Consider the following 24,534-nt stretch of genomic DNA (forward strand, 5'->3'; position numbering starts at 1 on the left):
AATTTTGAAATTCCACAGAGAAACAATTGAGTTGTGTATATAAAACTTCCCTTAACAAGAGTGCAATTGTAGTATTGGTTATTTTTGTTTGAAACAGAAATGTGAAATTTTAAATTCAGCTTTTTAAAAGGCCCAAGGCTACCACAGAATGTAAAAGGCTCTCAGTGAGGAGCAACATATAAAGATTTTTATAACCAAGTGAAGTAATTCCTCTGCCTAGGAATTTATGATAGAACTTTTACTATATTTTAAAAAGTATTTTCACTAGATGTAACATCATCAGGTTCATATATATGAAGTGATGAAACTTGTCACAGAGGTCTAATTCTCTGACTAGGCAAGACTGTTGTTGGGCTGGGGTAAGTTCAGTAAGGAAGTTTTCTACCAGTTTCCCTAGGATTGGGAAGATGGTGCCTTGTTCATCTTGCAGGTGCAAGCAGGGGCAGATTCCCGTACAAAGTTGTTACAGTTGTACAACAAAACTGTAAAATAGGGAAAAGCAAAAGTGGCAAGACTTGTGCAAATGTACACTAGAAACTATTATGACCATTCAACAAGCTCTTATAATCACTTCCTGATTTAATTATCTTAATAGCCTTTTGATTTAAATACCATTCCAGGGTCAAGAAGCAAAATCCAACAATATGCTGCATACAAGAAACACACTTAATTCAAAAGGAAACTCGTAGATTGAAAGTTAAAGGGTGGAAAACAATACTGCATGTGACAGGAACCCCCCAAAAAGCAGGAGTAGCTATCCTCTTGGCAGATCAAGTAGATTTCAAACCAACGCTGATTAAGAGAGACAAAGAAGGACATTACATCCTTGTAAAGGGAAGAATCCAAGAGGAAGAGATGACAATCATAAATATCTATGCACCAAACACTAGTGCACCCAACTATATAAAATACATACTAATGGACATGAAAAGTCATATATGCACTAATACAATTGTAGTGGGGGCCCTCAACACCCCACTGTCACAAATAGATAGATCAACTAGACTAAAAATAAGTAATGAAATACTGGAACTCAATCGAACTCTTGAACAAATGAACTTCACAGATGTTTACAGAGTCTTCCACCCCACAAAATCAGAATACACATTCTTCTCAGCTGCACATGGGTCATTCTCCAAAATAGACCACACACTCACACATAGAACATGCTTAAGTAAGTGCAAAGGAATTGAAGTTGTCCCCTGTACATTATCAGATCATAGTGCGATGAAATTGGAGATCCAGAGCAAAAGAAACTCAAAAAATTTCATAAACACATGGAAATTGAACAACACACTTCTGAATAACCAATGGGTCACAGGAAATTAAAGAAGAAATCAGACAGTTCTTTCAATTAAATGACAATGACAATACAACATATCGGAATCTGTGGGACACAATGAAAGCTGTCTTACGAGGGAAATTCATAGCAGTGAATACACATATTAGGAAAACAGAATGAGCCCAATTAAACAACCTGATGCTGAACCTCAAGCTTCCAGAAAAAGAAGAGCAGGACAACCCCAAAGCTCATACAAGGGAGGAAATTATAAAGATCAGAGGAGAAATCAATGCAATGGAGACTAAGAGAACAATACAAAAAATCAATGAAGCCAAGAGTTGGTTCTTTGAAAGAATCAACAAAATTGACAAACCTTTAGCCAACCTTGTCAGAAAAAGGAAAGAAAAGGCCCAAATCCATGCAATTAGGAATGAAAAGGGTGAAATTACAACAGACCCAGTAGAAATCCAGAGGATTATCAATGCCTACTTCCAGAACCTCTACGCCAATAAGATGGACAACACAGAAGAAATGGACAGATTCCTAGATACATATGAATTACCAAAGTTGAACGAAGAAGACTTAAAAATTCTGAACAACCCAATATCAACCAATGAAATTGAAAATGTAATTAAAAACTTATCAACTAAGAAAAGCCCGGGCCCTGATAGCTTGACTGCTGAATTCTACAAGACATTTAGAGAAGAAGTGCTGCCACTACTGTTTAAACTCTTCAATGAAATTGAAAGGGAAGCACTACTCCCAAATTCATTCCTGGAAGCAAGCATCACCTTGATCCCCAAAGCAGAAAAAGACCCAACTGAAAAAGAGAACTGTAGGCCAATTTCACTAATGAACATAGATGCAAACATCCTTAATAAGATACTGGCAAACAGAATGTAGAAGATCATCAAGAAGATCATACACCCTGATCAAGTGGGATTCATCCCAGGGATGCAGGGATGGTTCAATATACAAAAATCAATTAATGTAATACACTATATCAATAGAGCCAAGGACAAAAACCATGTGATTATCTCCATAGACGCAGATAAAGCACTTGACAAAATCCAACATGCATTTATGATAAAAACCCTACAAAAAATTGGAATAGATGGTCTCTACCTCAAACTGATAGAAGCCATCTATGAAAAACCAGCAGCCAATATCATACTAAATGGTCAAAAACTGAAATCCTTCACACTCAAATCAGGAACAAGACAAGGATGTCCACTATCACCACTCTTGTTCAATATAGTTCTGGAAACATTAGCCATGGCAATTAGACAAGAGAAAGAAATAAAAGGAATAAAGATAGGAAATGAAGAAGTCAAATTGTCATTATTTGCAGATGACATGATACTTTATATAGAAGACCCCAAGAGCTCCACCAAAAGTCTTCTAGACTTAATAACCAAATTCAGTAAAGTAGCTGGCTACAAGGTCAACATACAAAAATCAATAGCTTTCCTCTACACCAATGACAGACTCACTGAGAGAGAAATAGGGCAAATAATTCCTTTCACAATAGCATCCAAAAAGCTGAAATACCTAGGAATCATCCTAACGAAAGAAGTCAAAGACCTCTTCTCTGAAAACTATGGCACTCTGAAAAGAGAGATTGAAGATGATATCAGAAAATGGACAGACATCGCCTGCTCCTGGGTAGGAAACATTAATATAGTGAAAATGGCCATACTTCCAAAACTGCTATACAGATTTAATGCAATTCCAATTGAGATCCCAGCAGCATACTTCATAGACCTCGAGAAAACAATCCAAAAATTGATTTGGAGCAAGAAGAGACCCAGAATAGCAAAAGCAATTCTAGGTAACAGAGACATGGCAGGGGGTATCACAATCCCCAACCTGCAACTCTACTACAAAGCTACTGTGATAAAAACAGCATGGTACTGGCAAAGAAACAGACTTGAGGACCAGTGGAACAGATTAGAAGATGCAGAAACAACGCCAGACACACTCAGCCATCTCATTTTAGACAAAGGAGCCAAGCACCCTCACTGGAGGAAAGATAGCCTCTTTAATAAGTGGTGCTGGAAAAATTGGGCTTCAACTTGCCAAAGAGTAAAACTAGACCTGTATCTCTCACCATGCACTAAACTAAAATCAAAATGGATTAAAAATCTAAATATTCAAATAGAAACTCTGAACCAGTTGGAACAGAGGTTAGGTAGAACTCTTGAAGACATTGGTGTAGGAAAATATTTTATGACCAAAACCTCAGTTGCCCATAAACTAACACAAACAATCAACAAATGGGATCTCTTCTTATTAAAAAGCTTCTGCACAGCAAGAGAAACCACCAGCAGTGTGAAGAGACAACCCACAATGTGGGAAAAAAATCTGCACCTCCTCTTCCTCAGACAAAGGTCTACTATCTCGAATCTATAAAGAACTTAAAAAGATCAGACCTCCCAAATTTAAAGACCCAATCCAAAAATGGGCATCTGAAATGAACAGACATTTCTCAGACAAAGAAGTAGAAATAGCAAATAAATACATGAAAAACTGTTCAACATCACTGGTCATTCGAGAGATGCAAATGAAAACAACTCTGAGATTCCACTTCACTCCAGAAAGAATGGCTGCTATCATGAAATCAACCAATAACCAATGCTGGCGGGGCTGTTGGGAAAGAGGAACCCTGCTCCACTGCTGGTGGGAGTGTAGACTGGTGCAACCACTGTGGAAATCAGTATGGAGATACCTCAAAGAACTAGGACGGGAAGTCCCATTTGACCCTGATATTCCACTGCTGGGGATCTTCCCAAAGAATTAAAAGAATCATACCACAGTGATATATGTGCACCCATGTTCATAGCAGTACAGTTTGTAATAGCTAAAACTTGGAAACAGCCCAAATGCCCATCAACTGGAGACTGGATCAAGGAAATGTGGTGTTTTTATAAAATGGAGTACTACTCAGCCATAAAAAATGAGAAATTAGAGACGTTTATAGCTAAGTGGATGCACATTGAGGGAATACTCTTAAGTGAAATAAGTAGGACACACATGTGTAAATACTGAATAGTTTCTCTGGTGTGAGAAACTGAAAGTGTAAATAAGGACTAAATGTATAATAGGTCTTGTGAAATAGGAAGAAAAGGGGCAAAGGGGAAGGAAGTGGGAGGGCTAGGGGAAAGGATAGAAGGGAATGGGATTAATAGGAGAAAATGGAAAAATAGGAAGAAAATCTTTGTAAATAGGGAGGAATGGAGGGGTTGAAGGGAGGGCTGGGCAAGGGTGAAAAATAAGAACCAAGAGAGACTATGGAAAGGTGCAAATTTCCAATGATGAATGTCATTATATTGTATACCTAAAATGTACCAATGATTAGAATGAATAATGGATAATGTAAAATAGGAAGAAAAGGTCCAAAGGGGTAGGGGTAGTGGGAGGGGCAGGAGAAAGGAAAGAAGGGAAAGGAAAAAATGATGAGAAATGGATAAAATGGAAATAAAGTCTTTGTAAATAGGGAAGGGTGGAGGGCATGAAGGGAGGGCTAGGAATGGGGAAAAAATAAGAACCAAGATGCATTATGTAAAGGTACAATTCCCAATGAGAAATGTAATTGTGTTGTATACCTAAAATGTACCAATAAAAGAATTTAATACAAATAAATAAATAAATAAATAAATACCATTCCAGTGACCACAGGTATGTCGCCTAAAGCCAGATACAACAAAAATCATCCAACAAAGAAATGAGTTAAATCCATCCAACCAGTAAAGTAACTGGAATGGTTTCTCAACTTTTACCCAAACCAGGTGATGTAGTTGAAAGAAGTAATTAGAAAGATAGATTTTTAAGGGAATTCTCTTGACTTCTGTTGAACCAACCCACAAAAACAAAGGCTCATGAGTATACATTTGCCAACCTGGTAGATCCAGGGAGCCTTCAGGTCTTGAGAACTGTCCTCAAATGTTTAACCATTAGCCTTGACCTGGTAACCTCAACTTCTTTCGGGCAGTAAGTTTTCTTACCTTAGTAATTAAGATTATTTTTTCCTATTCCTCAGAAAGTTTGACTCTTGTACATAATGACCTAAGTAATACCATAGGATCAGTAGTTTATATTACAATTTAGGACTAAAATCTATGTCTTTTTTTTGAGGCAGGGTCTCACTATATAGTTCAGGCTGTCCTTGAGCTCACTATGGAGCCCAGGCTGGCTTTGAACTTGTGGCGATCCTCCTGCCTGTTCCTCTTGAGTGCTGGGATCACAGGCATGAGCCACCTTGCTCAGCTCAAAATTTGTGTTTGTATTTCAAAGACTACCGCATATTACAGAAATCTGACAGATTTCCTTTAAGATTTCAACTTGAAACACATAATTCGTTTTAGACTTGTGATTTTAAGTTGGAAGTCAAAAGAATATTAGAATTTTTGAGAGAACTTAAATTTCGCTATACAGTATTTGTGAATTTTATTTATTAGATTTATAAGAACTGCTTAAGGACTTGGGGAAGATTAGCTTGTTGAGGCTTTAATTTTGTCTTGATAGACATTTGAAGTGCTCATAAAGTAAATTAGATGTGTTAAATTTATAAATGTAATTTAAAATGTTACAGGAATTTGTTGGCAAAACTCTGAACAATGACTGGAGGGAGAGGTTGAAGGTTGACACAAAGAAGGGTTTGAGGATACCTTCTGCTGTTTCAGAAATATTTTATATCTTGATGGAGCTATTGGTTATCAAAATCCATTCATCCTTAAGATCTCTGGATTTCCTTGTATGTAAATTTTAGCTCAAATTTTTTAATGTCTGTAGGAACTTAATTAACTAATTTATAAGTGAAACTGATTGTTTGATAAAGTTGCGTCTATTCAACTTGAGTTAATCAAACATTGATTCAAGGACTCCCTGTCTGTGATTATTCTTGCTTTTATAAATTTATTGGATTTATAATTGGATGAGATTCATAATTTTAATCTAAAGATATATATATATAAATATATATATATATTGTTTGATTTATGTAGACATAGTCAGCTCCTGGGCATAACTTCTCATGGTCTGTAAGGCCATGTCTACTCCCTCTCCAGCTGATTGGACTCCTGGGCATGCATCCCAGTCTTCTAGGATCTCCTGCGTGTTGCATGTAGCACCTGCTATTGCTGAGTGAGGGGAAATCTCCCAGAGATCACCTGTATCCTCTGTTCCTTCTCCAGCATTAGCTCATTTGCATAGGTCAGCATGCCAGTTCAATTCTCACCCAAAAGAGCAGTCTCTTCTTGAGAAAACTGTATATAGGACAGTGTTTTTGTGGTGGCAGATTTCAGTAGCCAGCAATCCCTGGGGGAAGTTGCAGTGCTGGTGATGAACTCCTTAAGGAGCTCTTACTTAGCCTGTGGGCTCTGCCACTGTCAAGGGCTAAGAGGATGGAGTTGGCAGAGGGAAGTCACAAATGGGAGAGCTGTCTATTAGAGGCATTGCTGTGCCGCGAAGGGAGGTCACAACTGTTCTTCCCCTACCCTGCATTATAAACCTGTACCTTTCTTTTTGATTCTCTGTACTTTCTGGTTTTGTAAAAGAAAATATGAAGCAATAACCACTTTCAATCAAGTTTTTAAAAAATCATTATTTTAAAAAATATTCGCACATATATAGAATGGCTTAGTCAGTCTAGGTCAAAAGATAACTTACTGGGTCATGATTTTGATGTCAGACTTTCTTGATCCTTAAACATATGTGCACACATACACACACCTTACCGTCTCAAACCCAGTACCCAAAAGATATCTGAAGTCCATCAGGCTTGCTTCATATATTGTCACTGGTGCCCTGGTGTTGTCCTCGTCATTTGTGAAGAAACAAGAGCAATGTCATTGTCTCTCATTTTCACTCCTGACCTACTAAGACTGTTGCAAAGGTCTTGGAAAATCAGTAACTATGGTTTTCTATACATGAAGCAGAGAGAAAAGTAAAACTTGCAGGTGAGAAGCAGGTCCGCACAACCGGTTCAAGTTTGCTAGCAGAGGCAAAATAAGCACTGAATTAAATAGGGTTTACATGGGGAGAGTGTTGGCTTGTTGGTTTTTGGTGCAAAATATTCTTTCTTTTAGCATATTCTCTGAAACTGATGATGCCCACAGGAAGACAGTTTCTGTCCCGAGTTTTCATATGTCTGGCATAGCAAGAGCTTTTCGGAGTGTTAGAGTGGGTGCCCATGTAGATAATGCCAACAGATGCTTCTGTAAAGCAGACACATGGGAACGCTAACCTTTGGCTACTGAAACAAAGGATCACTTTAACTTTTGTAGAATACAGTATTGTTTCCTTCTGGTTTTCATGAAATGGCCTTAAAGAATTCCTCTTGTCTGTGGTTTCAAAAAAATTACAACTATGCCAATGAATCCCTCCTGTAGGCATCCTGTTAAACAAGAAGGTTGTATTCTTGGCAATTAAATGAAAGAAAGCAACATTTCCATTACCTGGCAGGATGCTCTCTCCAGCCCTCACCCTGACCCTGATCCTGATACAGAACAGAACTTTCTGTTTCTCAGGTAGGAAGATGAGAAAGTACTATTTACCTGGTTTGTGTATAAAAATAGAGTTGCGGGCCGGGGATTTAGCTCAGTGGTTCTGCAACCTGCCTCGCAAGCGCAAGGACCCGAGTTCGATCCCAGGTACCAAAAAATAAATAAATAAATTAATTAATTAATTCATAACATAAAAAATAAATAAAAATAGAGTTGACCTTTCAGATGAGGGAGGAAGGGAGAGAGAAAGGAGGGAGAGAGAGAGAGAGAGAGAGAGAGAGAGAGAGTTATTTGCATTACCACAGGCTTTATAAAAATCAATTTTACAACAAAAACTTAAAGCTCTAAAAGTACTGTTTTAGAAAATCAATAAAATTTCACAGTGAACAGAAATGATGGAAGTGAGGGGTCTCTAGATAAGGAAATACATGTTTTAGTTTGACTCTCTAGATTTTATGTTTTCTTTTCCAGGCAACTTTACAGCCATTGCCCAAATATAAACCAATGATGGTTTGTTGCAAATGAACACTCAACAGGTAGATTATGACCCTGAAGTCAGGAATTAGCAGGGTTAGTACAGAAATCACTGTTAGTTGCGGTCTGTGTTTAGCCTCACAATTAGTCGTAAGGAATTGGAGCTACAGAACATGCTGGAGGACTCTGACACCTGGTCTCTTCTGATCACTGCTCAAGCTTGTCTTAAGGAAAGGCCATATTGTAGTCTCTTCCCAGAATGACCCTCTTGTCTCTATAGTTTTCAGTACCGTATCCAAGTGGCACTTACTGGTCTACTGTACCTTGGCCTGGGGGCCTTTCTGCCCCTACCCTTACTGGCAAATTCCAGAGAGGAGTTAATGCTCATCCACTCTCAACGACAGCCTCCAACCAGCCACTGATGGGACATGTTGGGCAGGTGCTATACGTCTTTCCCATCAGCTGGAGTGTTCTGCGCTTTTTCCCAGAGTTGTCCATTTGGATTAGTCACTAGCTGCTCAAAGTGGTCTTGGTAAGACACATTTATTGGCTTCATTTCTTTCTCTGTCTCACTTGCCCACTTTCTACTGGTATTTCTTGGCAACAGTTTGTATTTCCATTTTTGCCTGATACTCTTCTTCAGTGAGAATAGAAACATGGGCCACCTAAAATGGAATGATAGCACAAGTCCCTTTTTTGATTGTGACCATAGCTCATATATTCAGTTTCTATAAACCATGCTCACTTTCGTTGTATTTCAATAAACATTGGGTACCAAAGATATTTAATAATCAATTTATGAACTTCTGTTAGTATTCTGCAGTGACAACGACCATGTAAGATATTTAATAGATACCACTCGTGGATGTGTCATAAAGACAGAACAGACATTAACATGCCCCAGTTGTACTTTCAAGTTCAAACTTTATCAGTGATATATATTTCACCAAATTCCAAAGACCAGGTTTCAATCTGATCCTTGTTCCCCAAAATTTTGCAGGGAAGCAGATGTCAGTAACTCAGGCTCAAAGATGGATCCAACTTTGTATTTTTCCAGTACATCACTATTCAGGAATCATAGCATAACAACCCCAAAGAATGCCACTTAATGAAAAATGGCATGTAAGATTGAAAGTGATTAATGTAAGGTCATAGAAAAGAAATTTCCTCTTCCTGTTACAAGTAACTTCCCTCTTCTGAAGCTCCTCACCCCCACCTCCTCTCTCATTTAATTAGCAACCATCTTTTACAGGTTATTTTATACTCTCAAAAAAGGCTGATTTTTACTGAACATATTCCTTGAAAGTTGCTTAATAGAACATTACCACTTTTCAGAAAATTTATGAAAAAGATTTGATAGAGATAAATGCCCATGACAGGTTAATAGACTTTCTTTCATTCCATGTGCCCAGCCCAAAGGGAAGGGTGTGGAATATTTGTTTTATAAAGTGTCTAATTTATAAGAGAAAGGAAGGGAGGAGATTACTATTTTTGAATGAATTATGAGCAACACCTTCCATTTCTTCATTTTGGAACTGCTTTGAACAAAGTTACCATTAAACACAAAAAGAAAAATCTGTGGTATTAGTGCCAAGAATATAAGATTGAACTTTGTCTAATGTACCTAAAAAAAAATCACAGAAGGAGCCACTTTTGTGATAATTGTGACAAAAATCAGTAGAACATTATAGGGAAAGTAAAAGATCATATTGGGGCTGGGGATGTAGCTCAGTGGTGCCGCGCCTGCCTGGCAAGGGCAAAGTCCTGAGTTCAATCCTTCGTTCCACACACACACACACAAAAGTAAAAGATTGTGCTGCAAGCATATTGTCATTTTCAAATTATAGCACTATTAATTTAGTAATTGTAATTCTTCATGCTTTGAAAGAAGACCAGTAATATTTATTGAGCACCTACTATGTGCCAGGTTGTTTATAGATGTTTTTATCAAAAGTATACAAATAAGGAAACATTCTCCAGGAAATCCAACACATTTTTCACACTGCAGCCCTTTGATTCTAAAGTTCATGATCTGTTCTTTATGCTAGAGGTTGGCAAGCTACCACCCTCAGGCCACTTCTGACTTCTCACCTGTTCTGTAAATAATTTCACTGGAACACAGTCACACCTGTTTGGTTACACATCATGTATGGGTGCTTTCCCACTACAGCAGACGAGTGGAGTGGTTGCAACAGAGACCATATGGTCCACAAGGCTGAAATGTTTACTGTCTAGCCCTTTGCAAGCGAAGTCTCCCAACCATCTCTATATCATACAAGGTTTTTCTCTGGCCTCCTCTCCACACCCAGTTGTATCAGGAAGCAGCTTGTATGAAACTCTTTGAAATTTAAAAGTAACTTCAAAAAACCTAGTGTGTCCCCTCATATTATACCTTCCAAAGCCATTGATACCATGAAAGCTGTAGATGAATAAAAATTTTAATTCATGGTAGAAAGTCCTTAGTAATCAGCACAGTCTGGCTGGTCCTAGAATCTGTGGCTTTAATTCTATATGGACACTTTGATAAAGAGCTCATCAACAACAGTGAGAGTTAACGCTGATGTAATGATTACTGGACCAAACAGGTTTTCATGGTGCTTCCTACGTTAACTTACTAGTTCTCACCACAGTCTACCCCAGAGGTTCTCAGCTGCGGCTCTAATGGTATGTGAGAAGGACTATTCTCTTTTTGTGGGAGTGTTCTGTGCTTGAAGAATGTGTGGAATCATCAGGTAAGAATTGCCATTTTCCTTATGTATTTTATTTAGAGACCTGGAAAATTAGATAGTTTAAACACCCAAGAGCATGCAGGCAGTAAATAATAAAGACTTGGTATTTGAATCCCAGGCAGACGTCCTCAAGGCCCTGAGTTCAGAACTACTGCCTCCTTAAGCCCTCGCTCCCTCTAAATTATTTCACCTCGTTTGAAGATTTTGCTTTACTGAGAAATTAGCAGTAACATCTCAGATGGGTATGTTCCTTATGCTACTCTTGGGAATAAAACTCTTTTGTGTGAAGTTTCAAAGTTTTAGGCATTGGCAGTGGCATTTTTGTAGGGCAGTTTTATTGCCTTGTTACAGTTGTATTTCATTTATAAGAATTTTATTGCCCTGTTCACTTTGACATGTTTTTAATCGCCATCTCACTACCTTACCAATTAAGCTTTATAATCTTAGAAACCTCCAGAAGAGAGGATTTATCATTAAGTTCTTAGGAGCTATTTTATTTTAATTCCATAACAAATACATAACAAATTGTTCCCTGGATCCACGTGTAGTATTGATCTCTTCTAGGGCAACTTATATTCCACCACGGTACTATACTAAGGGCCAGATTGCATATAGATTCTATCCACAGTATCTTTATTACTACTTCCTACCAAAAGCACATTAGGAAAGGATTCTGCTTTACCTTTCTGAAAAAAATTATTCCTGGAGTTAAAAAAGTTTAATCAAAAATGCAAAATGTCATAGACTAAGGATATAGTTTAGTGGTGGAGCACTTGCCTAACATCCCTGAAGCCCTGGGTTTGATCCCTAGCATTGTTAAAAAAGTAAAATGTTGGGCCGGGCATTTAGCTCAGTGGTTCCGGCACCTGCCTCACAAGCGCAAGGTCCCGAGTTCGATCCCCTGTGCCAAAAAAAAAAAAGTAAAACGTTAAATTAACCCTTATTTCCTTATAATAAACATTAAAAATATTGTCCTGTACTCTAGTTTCTTCTCCAAAGAGATACTCTGGGAACTGGGCCATTCTCTCTCTCTCATCCACTTGAACTAGGTCCACAAGTATTTGACTTTGGTGTAAGAGAGTTTCAGGGTGAAGATTATATATAAACATATTAGATGAATTACAGTAATACCGTCTGCTCTTACTCAATTCTCCTTGGCTCAGTTTTATATATAAACTGAACTATTAGAATCTCTTTCATTGTTCCTTCTGGCAGCTCTGTCTAACTTCTGCCCCAGGGTCTGGAATGTTCATCACAGCTGCCTTTGGCAATAAAACCCAAAGCACCCTTAGATCCTCATATTTCTCAGTGCACCTGGTCAGCAGTGCACAGTGGGGTGCAGAGCTGACATGTAGACAGTCTTTCCCTGTACTTTCATCTTCCTGGCCAAAGTATCAGCTTGTCCACAGTTCAGCTATGTTTCAGTTGCTCCAGCCCTGGCCAGATTGGAATGAACTCTAGTTTTCTTTTTGAGTAAGATGAAATGGTCATGCCATGTTTTTTACTACCACAAATGCCATTATATTTGGATGCAGAGTCAAAGTTGCATATTCTTAGCCAGAGAGACAAGTACCTCTTGGTCCAAACAATAGCAATAGCATCAGTAGCATCAACATGGCCTCATATATGAGTAAGTTTCCACCTTTATCAAGGTCATCTGAATTTAAATCATGGTGGAATGACTCAGTATTGGATTTTAACCGTGAACACCAATTCTTCCCAAATTTGTAAAGTAGACCATTGTCCTTTAAGCTCCCAGCCTCCGTGGTAGTGGTTTCCAGGATGTAAAGGTTTCAGTCTTAAAGGAAAAGGGCCATGATTTGATAGATTTCAAGAGTGCACTATCTTAGGCCAGTGTGGTAGAGGGCTCCTGGGTTGTATAACTCCAGGGGTCACCATTCTTGTGGAATTCCAAGTGAATTGTGCACTGCAGCAGCACATTTTCCTCAACACCCTGAGATAAAATTTCCTGTCTCCAACACACTGGGCTTATCCTGTCCCAAACTCACTTCCACATTTCCATCAGTGTACAAACAGGAAGTGATCTATCAAGTCTGCCTGTTCTTTCACAGGAGGAACTAGAAGGTTCTATTCTGAATATTTCTACATGGTAACTCATTTCAACAATGCATTCCTTGAACAATGAAAAAATGAAGATTTCTGGAACACATATTAGTTCAGTTTTACCTCTGAGAACTGGCCAAATATTTTCCCCTCACTGATGTTCATTTCAAAGAGTTCCATAAAACATTTCTAAAGATTTTAAGCACACATGTGTCTGAACTCTAATGATGCTTCTACTCTGTGCTGAACATCTCATTTTGCAGCTTGAATACTAGTCAAAAAAGCAAGTTTTTAGAAATAATACTTAGAAACCATTTATAGACTGCTAAAGAACATTTCACAGACACATAGTCCAATTTTAGTATGTGTATGTAATTAAATCCCTTTAATATTTATACATATTTGAGAAACTGTGTCCTCTTTACCCCACCCCTTCCCTGAAATCCTGTAATACTATTACACCATAAAAAGTAGCAGGGGACTTTTTACTTTGCGGTGTTAACCAAATGTTCTAGGGAAAATAGCTAACTCATTTTTCATTAACTAAACTGGGGAATGATTATGTGTAGCTGCATTTGTAAAAAGAAGATAAACTGTGCACTCAATAACAATTTACATGGGTCTGTAACTGATTATTGGTGTCTGATATGAGTATTAACACAGCAGAACAACCCTGAATGCCGACCTTGATCTCAGGTGTAAAACGGCCAGGCAGGAGTGTTTACATTCTGCATTCGTGTCATTATTAAGCTTTCTAATTCCAATCAGACCACGAACCATCTGAAGGTCACAGTCTGAGAAGCGCAAAATTACCCTCAGAATAGGAGAAAGTGGGCCAGCAACTCCCTACAGGCGAGACTCTTGTTCAGTGTTCTACTTATGTAATTTCCTTTCCCATTCTGCTGTCCTGGCTCCCAAAATATTTACAGAAATTATGGAAACACCAGATAGAAGGAAAATACAGGTGATGTGTGTTATTTGCAGTACTTGTGTTCTATGAAGTCACCATGAGCATTGAATTGTTGAATATGGAACCATTGCTCCCAGGGAATATATATATATATATATATATATATAGAGAGAGAGAGAGAGAGAGAGAGAGAGAGAGAGAGAGATAGATATATAGATATAGATATATAGATATATATATCAAACCAAGATTATAATCTTAAATCCTAAAACCAACTCAGATTGGTAGATTCTATCTTCTTTTATTTTAAAAAAGACCAAAGGAAGATTAGAAGTAAGTGACTAGCCTTGACCCCTCTACTAACAGATGTCAGAGTTGAGGCTCTAGCCCAACTCAGCTGGCCTCCAAGCAGGAGCCTTCTGTCATCCCCACCTTGTGGTTAGGAGAGCCAACACAGAAGGCAGAGCATCACCTTGCTCTACCTCAGCTGGGTGTGCATTGGACAATTCACATTTTTCAGTGCTCTGTGCATATCTGTAAACAGAAGCAAAAGGCCACAAATATTGATTTGGGAGTTACAAATAAAATTTTTTAAAAAATTTTACTGAGTAGGAGAATTTGCACACATACAGAATCCACAAACAATGAGGATGAACTGGATGCGATTTTGAAGAAGTTAGCCTGTTAAATACAGAGTCAGGAGTTACTGAAAACATTCTTTCCACATCTTGTGGCTGGTTTTATTTCATCCCTTGTCAGAGAATTCTTGTCTGACCACCAGTAAAAAGCAGCTCACTCTCAGCTGTTTAATTGTGTTGTATAACTCTCTAATTTTCTTATATACCCATCATGATCTGAAATTTTTATTTATTTACTTGTTCCTCCTGTTTCCTATACTTATATGTAAACTCTGTGATAACGGAGACTTTATCTGTCTTGTAACCCACTGTATGCTGTCTGATACGCTGTTGGAACCCAGTAGCTATTTTTCAATGAATGAATGAATACATGAACAGTTGAGTGCAGCCCCTTCAACATAGGAGTTTTAAGTGTTTTCTAGAAGTAGTTAAGACTCAGTCTGGCATGACATTGGCTATGGCACTTGCAGTTTCAGATAACAAATTAGCACCTATAAACAAGATGATAATAAATTCTCAATTTGGAAAGAATTGAAATCAGACCTAACTTTCAAGGAATTGGGAATATGTTGCAAAGAGATGAAGCTAATTCTAAGGAAGAATAGAAAACACTGAGGTGAAGATGAGGCATTTCAAGAGGAGAAAGGAAGCTATTTATAGTGAAGGTTGAGCACATGGGTAAGGCCAAAAGAGAAATAAGGCAAAAACAACTAACCGAATTTCTCAGGTAGAGGGGCTGATGTGTTATTTGTTCATCAGTATGCTTGAAAGAATGTAGCAGTGAGAAGGCTGGCATGGGAAGAGAGCACAAGGTTAAGTTATATTTTGATCTGAGAAGTCATGGGCTCTGAAGGACCAGGCTCCTGTTTCCAGAGTGGTCCAGAGTGGGATCACAGTAGTCACCTATCATTAGGCATCATCCTTAATCATCTCCGCCACACCCTTGCCTTTAGCTTGGGACCAAAGAATAGACTGATGACACAAAAGTGGAAGTGTAGGTTGAGGGAAGGAGGTTTGGAGATTATTTCCTGCATCCTTAGATTGGCCCTGCCCAGAGCACTTCCATCAACCTAGTGATTTCTGCATCAAAAATGTGAATCCAAAATGAAAACTAAAGCTTAAGGACTAGAAACACCTGAATATATACATTGCAAGCAACCCATAAACCTTGCCATATTTGAATTAATGACTCATATAAGAAAAATGAAGTCCAATCAAATCATTAACTCTTTTTAGGTGACATATGAAATAGCAAAACTGTGAAAAACTTCATCGTAGTGCAATAATTTCAAAACTACAGGATAATATTCATCTTATTTTATTGTACCTTTAGGAATATAAGAATGCTAAAGCTAACAAAAATTTGGAATTTCATCAAAGTAGAAAAAGATTCAACTTTCCTGCTTTTAAAGAGAAGTTCAGTCCATACTCTTTGAAAGATCTAGGGAAAATACTTAGCCTAAGATTAACAGATCGTGTTCCCAAATTTCTGGGAATTTACAGTTCTGAGGTGATGGTGATTGTGGTATCAGATTTCTCAGAACATATTTGGCTCAACAAAGGAGATTTCAGTTTACTTTTTTTTTTTTGTGAAGCTAACCTATCCATCCTACAAATCAAAGTCAGAATTTAGACTAAATTGAATCTCATTTACAATGATAACTTGGATACTTTACTACCACAGAGTAACTCAAATCCCAAAAATTTCAAGACTGAAATGGATCCCATTAAGGGGAAACATCGGGGGTATGGAGGATTCTGGTTAAGCCAACCTAACAGAATTCTTGATGAAGCCAAGCCAAGGTGATCAGACAATGTGTGGTGGAAGATGAAGATCATATATTAAGGGTAACCAGACATGGAGGATGAAGGATTCTGGATAGACCAACTTAACAGGGCTCTTATTGTTTATAAGGAAGTGTACAGATGGGCCTAGCAGAAGGAGCCTGACTAAAGTTTGGTCAAGCAAACAATCTTTGTCCATGCTACATCCCAGAAATTTTACTTCCTCCATCATAATGTGCTCATGTGATCAGTATGGTCCCTTCCCTTTACAGCTCAGTTGTGGTCAGTTATTAAATTCAGTTTGAAATCTAAAGGAAAGGTAAGAAATTTGTTGAGAGTAAGTTTCAAGTAAACATTTCAATAGAAAATTAAATTTATTTGGAAAACTTCAAGGGGGACTAGAAACAATGACATAAAAGTAAGATAAATTGAGCTCAGTGGTTATCTTCCTTGAGGTTTTAGCCCAAGTTTCACATTCTGCATTTGCTAATCAGGGCATTAAAAGGTTTTTGTTGTTGTTGTTAATTGAACAAGCATTCAGCAAATACCTCTGTGCACTGATATAATGTAGGATATGATGTCATACTTTGTTACAAATGGCTGGTGACCATCACTTTTTCAATAATATGTCTGGACTAGTCTTTATGTTGTATCTGATGATGAAAGAAACAAAATTCAAGGGATCCTGGGCATCTGGAAACAGGGCATGGTTTCTCTGAGCCATAATCAATGGATTTTTAACCTCATGACCCCACTTCCAGTTTATCTCATTCATAAAGCATAAAATTACTCCAGTTAACAGCCTCCCAAATCCAAAGGGCTCCCAACTGGGCCTTGTCTCCCTCCAGAGATACGCTTGACTAATCAGTACCATTGTCATTCTTTGTGACATTACAACTTCAGCAGTTGTGCTAAAATAATAACATGTATACATGCTGTCTCCATCTCCCACAGCTGTGATTTCTGGGTTTCTATTTGTGAATAAGCACTTCAGAATTGTCATGAGGTGGAGGAAATAGCACGTACAAAGTATATCCTGAGCCCAGTGGCCAAGAATGAGCTAATTGTAACTCACCCTTGCATACAACGAGTCTAAAAATTTCAAATACAATGTTCTGTAATGATCCACCTTTACACAAGAATGGTATGTTTTCAGTGTAGAATCTTGGTCTTTAAGTATATATACCAAGAGTAAAATTTAAAATTATGTCATAAGACTAATAAAATATCAAACCATCCTGTTTGTGGTTTTTGATATTTTTATAGTGATTAAATACAAATTTTATGTTATACTTAAATATTAAATAACTATGGTGTAAGCTTGGTGCATTGCTTTTGGAAAATTTCTTTGAAAGATATTGATAGTAATCTGTCTTCCATAAAAGAATAAGATTTTTTTAACTTTTTGTGTTTAACAAGACAAATCTGAATACTTTTTTCAAAACATAAAAATAGTAATTACAAATATATTTCACTTCATATGTCAATTTCTAACTGGTTGGTAATAGCTATGTCCATGTTGTGAGTCTGGCTTGGCAGAAAAGGTTATTATCATTAAATAATATTTTCTAAGGGTACAATAAAGGAAGTAGATCTATACAGCCTATATTTGCCATTCTTGCATAATAGGAGGGACAGTTAATATTTAAAACATATTTCAGGTGTCACTAGAAACATATTACTATACATTAAAAGAGCATTTAACTGAAAACAAAGGCCAGATTAACTCTTGTCATTTTATTTGTCCTATAGGTCAATGCTTCACGTCAAGAAGCCAAATTGACAGAGGAGTGTGATCTTCTCATTGAGATCATTCAACAAAGACGACAAATTATTGGAACCAAGATAAAAGAAGGAAAGGTATGATTTCTAAGACAGAAGATTTTGTACTCTTTACTGAAGAAAATATACCCCCGTAATTCAGTGGCTTTGTAAATTGTGGCTTTGTAAATTTTTCCTTCACTTTCCATAATTCCCTCTGAAGTCTCTGTCTTACTCCATTTTGTGTTGTTATAATAGGATGCTTAGTATGTCTATTATGGCCATTATATTCTATCTCACTTGGCTGTGAGAAAGTGGGTTCATTTCATACTTACTGCTATATCTTAGCAATTATCACAGCATTAAATAAATTAAAAGTGAACCAGAATTTAAATATTAAAATTATAAAGTACTTCCTATGCCTTGGGAGAATTAAGACAAATATAAATTTATGCTGCAAAAATCCTTATTTTCACTGCATCTTATACTGCTTTGTAGACATGTTAATAGTGTTTCTTTTCTACTGCTTGTATGTTTTCATTTTTATGACTTTACAGTAAGCCATATTAAAATACACAATTTATATTCTTTGTAAACACTCTCCTATGTATTCAAAAACATTGGTAACTTTACAGTGTATTACTTTGTTCTGCCAACCTCTGTCTAGTGTCACAGCTTTCAGCAAACAAACTTCAGGGTACGGGATTCTGGGACAAGTCAGTAGTTGGGTTGAGGCCTACATGATACTCTTTCTGATAACCCACCAAAGAAGAGTCTCAGAAACACAAAGACAAGATCAGATTTCTGAATGCTGATGCTGAGGGCCAGGAAAAGACAACTGTGAGACTGTTAGATAGGGTAGACTGAACAAGGGGGAAAGAGAGGACATGTCTTCTTACCCTCAAAACTGAAACTAAGCTCAATTCTGAAGCAAATAAAGGAATCTGAAATTCCTAAACGTATAGCCAATAAAATCAGCAGACCGCATTACCTCAGAGATGAAATTAGTTTTATGCGAAAAATGAAGAAAAAACTTAAAAGAAACAGTCTTACAAATATTCAAAGAGATAAATGAAGGAATAATTTTGATTTTGAAAGAAAAAATGTGAAAAGATGAAAGAAACCAAATAAGAAAAATAGAAAGCAACAAATGAGCAGTTTTGAAGGTAAACATAGACACTTATAAAGGGAACAAATGCAAAAGAAATTTGGAAACTGAGTTTTGACCTCTGTCTGTGAAATTTCACAAGTACAGGAAGACACAAAAAAGTCAATGACATTAAAGCTCAGCAGATGTCCATTGGGTTTGAACTCAATGATTAGGAAAGAATATATGAAAATCTATACATGGAATATTATAAAAAATAATCACATATTTAGTTGGAAGGGACGTATCAACAAATTTTACAAAGATTGAATACCAAATAACTCTTCCTCTAACACCATACATTATATCTAACTTGATATTATCCCCAATAAGAGTAATAGTTTTTATATTTGGAAACTTTAAAATGTGTTCTTATAAAAATACACTTTCAAAATAATTTTCTTAAAGTTAGAAATGTACCACAATGAAAGAGCTATATCTAAGCAGCAAAAAAGTATGTGAGGGCAAATTGATAACATTCAATTCCTTAAAAAATGAAAAGAACATACATTAAAGGAAGACAATAGCTTTTAAGTAAAGTTAGAGAAAGCATCAGTGAATAAAGTCAATCACAGTAGAAGAATGAAAATAATAAACATAGAAGTAAATGAAAATTTAAAAAACAAAATCAGTGTCAGCCGTGAAGAGCTCATAGCCTAGCATTGAAACAAATACCAATAAAAATGAATTTTCCTCAGTTTTAAAAGGTTGTTAAAAAAACAAAAACAGAAATATATGTATGACAGAGACACTGTGTAGAATCCCAAAACTAAAATATTGACTATCTGGCCCTTACAGTAAAAGCTTGCCAATCCATATTAAGAGGATTCATACTTGTAAAAAATAATTCATATATAAAGCTGTATTAGCACTAAGAAAGGAAAAGGGATTGGAGGGGGTTAAAAGTCTAGTTTAAACACAATACAATTTTTTTAAACAGAAGAAAATTGTATTGATTTTTATGCCAACAATTTGAAAACTTAAGCAAATAAGTAGTAGAAAACCTAAATAAGCCAAAAAATAAAAAGCAAAGGATATTTAATCATTAACTGAACATCTACTTCAACTCATATTCCCCAAGCCCCCCAAAATAACACCAGGCTCTAGTTCAAGCAATTGATAATCTCATTCTTACATAAACTGTTTCAGAAGGGAGGGCAGGGGAATGGGAAAAAATAAGAATCAAGATAAATCATGTACAGGTACAGATTCTCAGTGATGAATGTGATCATAAGGTGTACCTAAATGTACCAACAAACTTAATAGAAATTTGAAAAAGAAAATACAAAAAGACCTATTTTATGCAGATTGTATGGCCTTGATAACAAATACAGACAGCATTTTAACAGAAGATGTGTACAAGATCTCAGAATGAAAAGGATTATTTTAGATCAAAAACTAGAACATGAAATCATGAAAGCAAAGACTGAAACATAAAACAAGTGGTGACTGATAATGAAAAAGTAATCACATGTATGTTTTAAGTATGTGCAGTTCATTATATGTTAATTATTTCTCAAAGCTGATTATAACACATAAATTGAATATTATATGATGGAAGTCTTCAGAAGTTAAAACAAATGAACGAATCACTCTAGTGATATATATTAGCCTGGAAAATTGCAAAACATGGGCAAATTTTATAATTGATATAGAATGAGAAGAACTATGTAACATTTGATAAACTACCCCTGAACACCATACATTGTTTAGGCATGAGTACATCAACGCACTCAGGAATTCACAACTTTGAATTCAGGAACAGTTTTCCTCTGAAGAGATATAAATGAAGTCTTACAGGGCCTTTTGTGCTACAGATATTTTATCTCTTCTTGAAAAATCTGAACCTGGTATGATGAAAATATTGAGATTTGGTAAAGCTGGTACCATACATAAGACAGTTCATCATTTTACTTTTTAAATTTTTCTGTATGTTAAAAATTATTCACTTTTTAAAAAGTGTATTTGGTTGAGCTTTAGCTCAGTGGTTCCACCGCCTGCCCTGCAAGCACAAGGACCCGAGTTTGATCCCCGGTACCAAAAAAAAAAAAAAAAAAAGTGTATTTGTTCGAGGACATGATTGCAGAAGGCAGTTATTAGAAGGCAGACGGTACTTTGGAAAGAGGAGGCTCAGTCCAGCTTTGCTTTGGGTTAGTATTTGCGGCAGGACTAATTGACTCCAATGTACCATGACCTGAGTTCCTAGCCAGAGCCTTCTGTGTCACTAGCGTGTTTCCAAGAGGGAAGACATGAGCACCAACAGCCTGGAAATCTGAAGTGCTGGCCAGGGAGGGGAAGTGCAGGCCAGAGACCCACTGTAGGGTTGGGACCCTGTGGCCCAGAGTGGGGCCAGGCAGTCTGAGGAGACTGAGTCAGGGGCAGGGACGGTGGGGCCTCTGAGAAGCCCTTGGAAATGGGAGTCTGGAGGGAGAAGCAGGCATGATTGTGACCCCAAAAGTAAATCTCCTCGACCTCTTCCCTTGGCCTCTGTCTCTGGTAACCTGAGAGAGACCTGCTCACCACACAGCCTGCCTGCAACAGGAAAGGTTGGCAGTGGGTGGAATGTAACACATTAGCACATGCTGCTAGTTTCTGCTCTCAGACATTTTACACACTCTGAGAGAAAGAGCTCCACAGCCTTTATACTTGCACATATGGGAGTTTCTGGCCAGAAGACTGCCTAGGAAGGAATTCTCTCTTTTTACTCAGAAATAGGGAATACGAGTTATGTTTCATGTCACCCGCAAGAGCTGATGGCAAACTCCTGATGAAGTGAGTCAATGCGTGTGACATTCAGACAAATAGTAGAATACAGTAAGTCCCTGACCTAGGACCGAGTTCCATTCCAGGAGAACGTTCGTAAGTCAGATTCATTTTGTAAGTCCAACAAAGTGAGTCTTCTACACCTTTGACACAAGTATACAATGTAAAGCATAAAAAAACCAAACACACACACAAATACTATGAATAAGGTTTCTGGACATCCTGGGCTCTGATTGAGCACTGTCCTACTGTACACATTGTGCTGAAAGTGAGCACACAGCACCATAACTGGGTGACAATGCCCAGCAGACACGTGAGCTACTTCCACAATTTGTTTGTGTCTAAGATTGTTCCTAATTCGAAATCTGTTCCTATCTGAGAAAGTTCACAACTCCAGGGTTCAGAAGTTGGGGACTTACTGTAATGAAGGCCACAGCTGATCAGCAAGAGGAGCCGTTCTCTTCACTGCCTTCAATGTACTCCCACTCTTCAAATGTAAGAGAATTAATATGGGTTAAACAGCCAAACTTTCCATAGCTGTGAAGAGATGCTGAGTCCAGGTCTCATGGTCAATTCAGACATTTGTGTTAATTGAGAGGATTCATTGTTCAGGCACAACATTTTGGGGGTTACATACCGACATGAATATATATTACAGAGCACATAAAGCAAAATAAGCTTGCCTTTACAAGAGCGTGTAAGGTATAATAAATAACCAATAAAATGATAGCAATGGCCGTGTGTCCCCATTAAAAGGAGATTGTAACAGACAAAATATTCCCACACTAAGTAGTATAAATTCCAAAAGTTACTGTGACAATTCCGCTTCTTAAAGGAAAAACTAAGAGTTGGCTGGAAAAACTTTCCCCTGCAGCATTAAAATTTGCCTACATAGAATCTTGTGTCACTATCTAGTATTTCTTTTAAATATGTGTCTTGTCGGAATTTTTAAAATAATACATTAAAAAGTATTGCTTAATGAAAACCTAAGTATTTCACTCAGTGCTGTAGCATGTAGGACAGTGTTTCAGAGTGGCGCTCCATTCATCTGGCCAGAATAACTGCAGCTAGGAGTTAGCAAACTTTTGCTGTGAAAGGCTGATAAGCCATTAGTCTTTGCCATACAGCCCCTGCCCACTGTCACAGCGCAAAAGCAGCCATAGGTGTTTCATACCTGAATGAGTGTGGCAGTATGCCAATAAATCTTTATTACATAAACAGGCTGGATTTGACTCACACATCATCGTTGGTGAACACCTAACTTATAGCAACGTTTTTCTTTTCTCCTTTTAATAATGTAACTTACATTCGGAAATACATATCTCACAACCCAGGGCACATGCACACACACACACACATCCTTTGGGGGAGGACCTACTAGGGATCTAACCCAGGTCTTCACACTGAGCCCCATCCCTTTTTGAGACAGCTGGAACTTGTGATCCACTTCCTCAGCCTCCCAGAGTACTGAGATTATAAGTGTGTGCTACCACACCTGGTTAGGAAAAAATGTTTTAGAAAATCGGACCTGTCCTTTCTACCAAGAGTGCTCTCTACCATTTACTTTTCTCCTCTTCTCATCTACTTGCTTTTCTAAATGTTAGTCCTGAACATGCTAATGATTCACCATCTGAAGATTCAAAAACATTCACTGCTTGTTGAAATGAAAACTCCTATCACTTTGCGAATTAGGACTCATTAACCAGAATATTGGAGATACACCCTAACATCTACAGTTTTTCTTTAAAAAAAGATCCTGGCTGATTTGTTTTGTTCTGCTTTGAACCCTATGTTTGAGAAGCTCCAATCAGGTTCATCAGACGGAATTGTACACTGACCTATAGTTAAAATTCTTCCCCAATGTTCTCTGAAGAACATTCTGGTATTTTCACCGGAGGCTCTTGTTTTGTCTTGCTTCAATTTATGCTCAATTTCGGGCTTTTTTTCCTTTTCCTTTTATGTCACTTTTAATTTCCAGTATTATAAGAGAAGAAAAAGACAAAAGTAGAGTCTATATGCATCATCACATTTATAATCTGTATGGTCTCTACTAGCCATATCCAAAGGATAAGTGATTGGCATGAAATTATTATTCTACAGGAATATTTTGACCTTATTTTCTTTTTTTAGAATTTTATTGAACATTTTCAATTTTGCCATGTAATTGTACCTTGTATTGTTTGATTAAATACCCCATTCACTTGGTTTGTTCTAGGATTATAAGTTATTTTCCCTCCTGGAATTTTTCCTTCCTCTAACAATTTCTAATGGGTGTGTTCTAATATCCTGGATTGGACTAGAGGGCTACTTTGGCTTTGCCTGTGGATATAATGCCAAAAGCTAAATTCTACTTGGCGTAAAGTAAGGGTTACTTTATTCAACTAATGTACACACATAATCTATTGGGGGCAGTAACTACAATTATAATTAGTGAAATCTTTTCCCAGGCTTAGGATCACATACTGGCTGCCGGGACAT

General features: G+C 37.3%; 1 protein-coding gene across 4 annotated transcripts in view; it reads left to right on the top strand.

The window, feature by feature from the left end:
- The window catches only part of Mid1 (midline 1), a 372,860-nt gene that overhangs the window by 313,966 nt on the left and 34,360 nt on the right, over window positions 1-24,534 (top strand). For all 4 annotated transcript variants that reach the window (XM_013067893.3, XM_013067894.3, XM_004871029.4 and 1 more), the window contains exon 4: window positions 18,138-18,245. In XM_013067893.3, coding sequence (XP_012923347.1) covers window positions 18,138-18,245 — 108 coding nt within the window. The remainder of the gene's footprint in view (window positions 1-18,137; window positions 18,246-24,534) is intronic.

This window comes from Heterocephalus glaber, unplaced genomic scaffold, assembly GCF_053883595.1.
Source record: "Heterocephalus glaber isolate CG9 unplaced genomic scaffold, H.glaber_assembly_v1.0 deba00001594, whole genome shotgun sequence".
Taxonomy (NCBI): Eukaryota; Metazoa; Chordata; class Mammalia; order Rodentia; family Bathyergidae; genus Heterocephalus; species Heterocephalus glaber.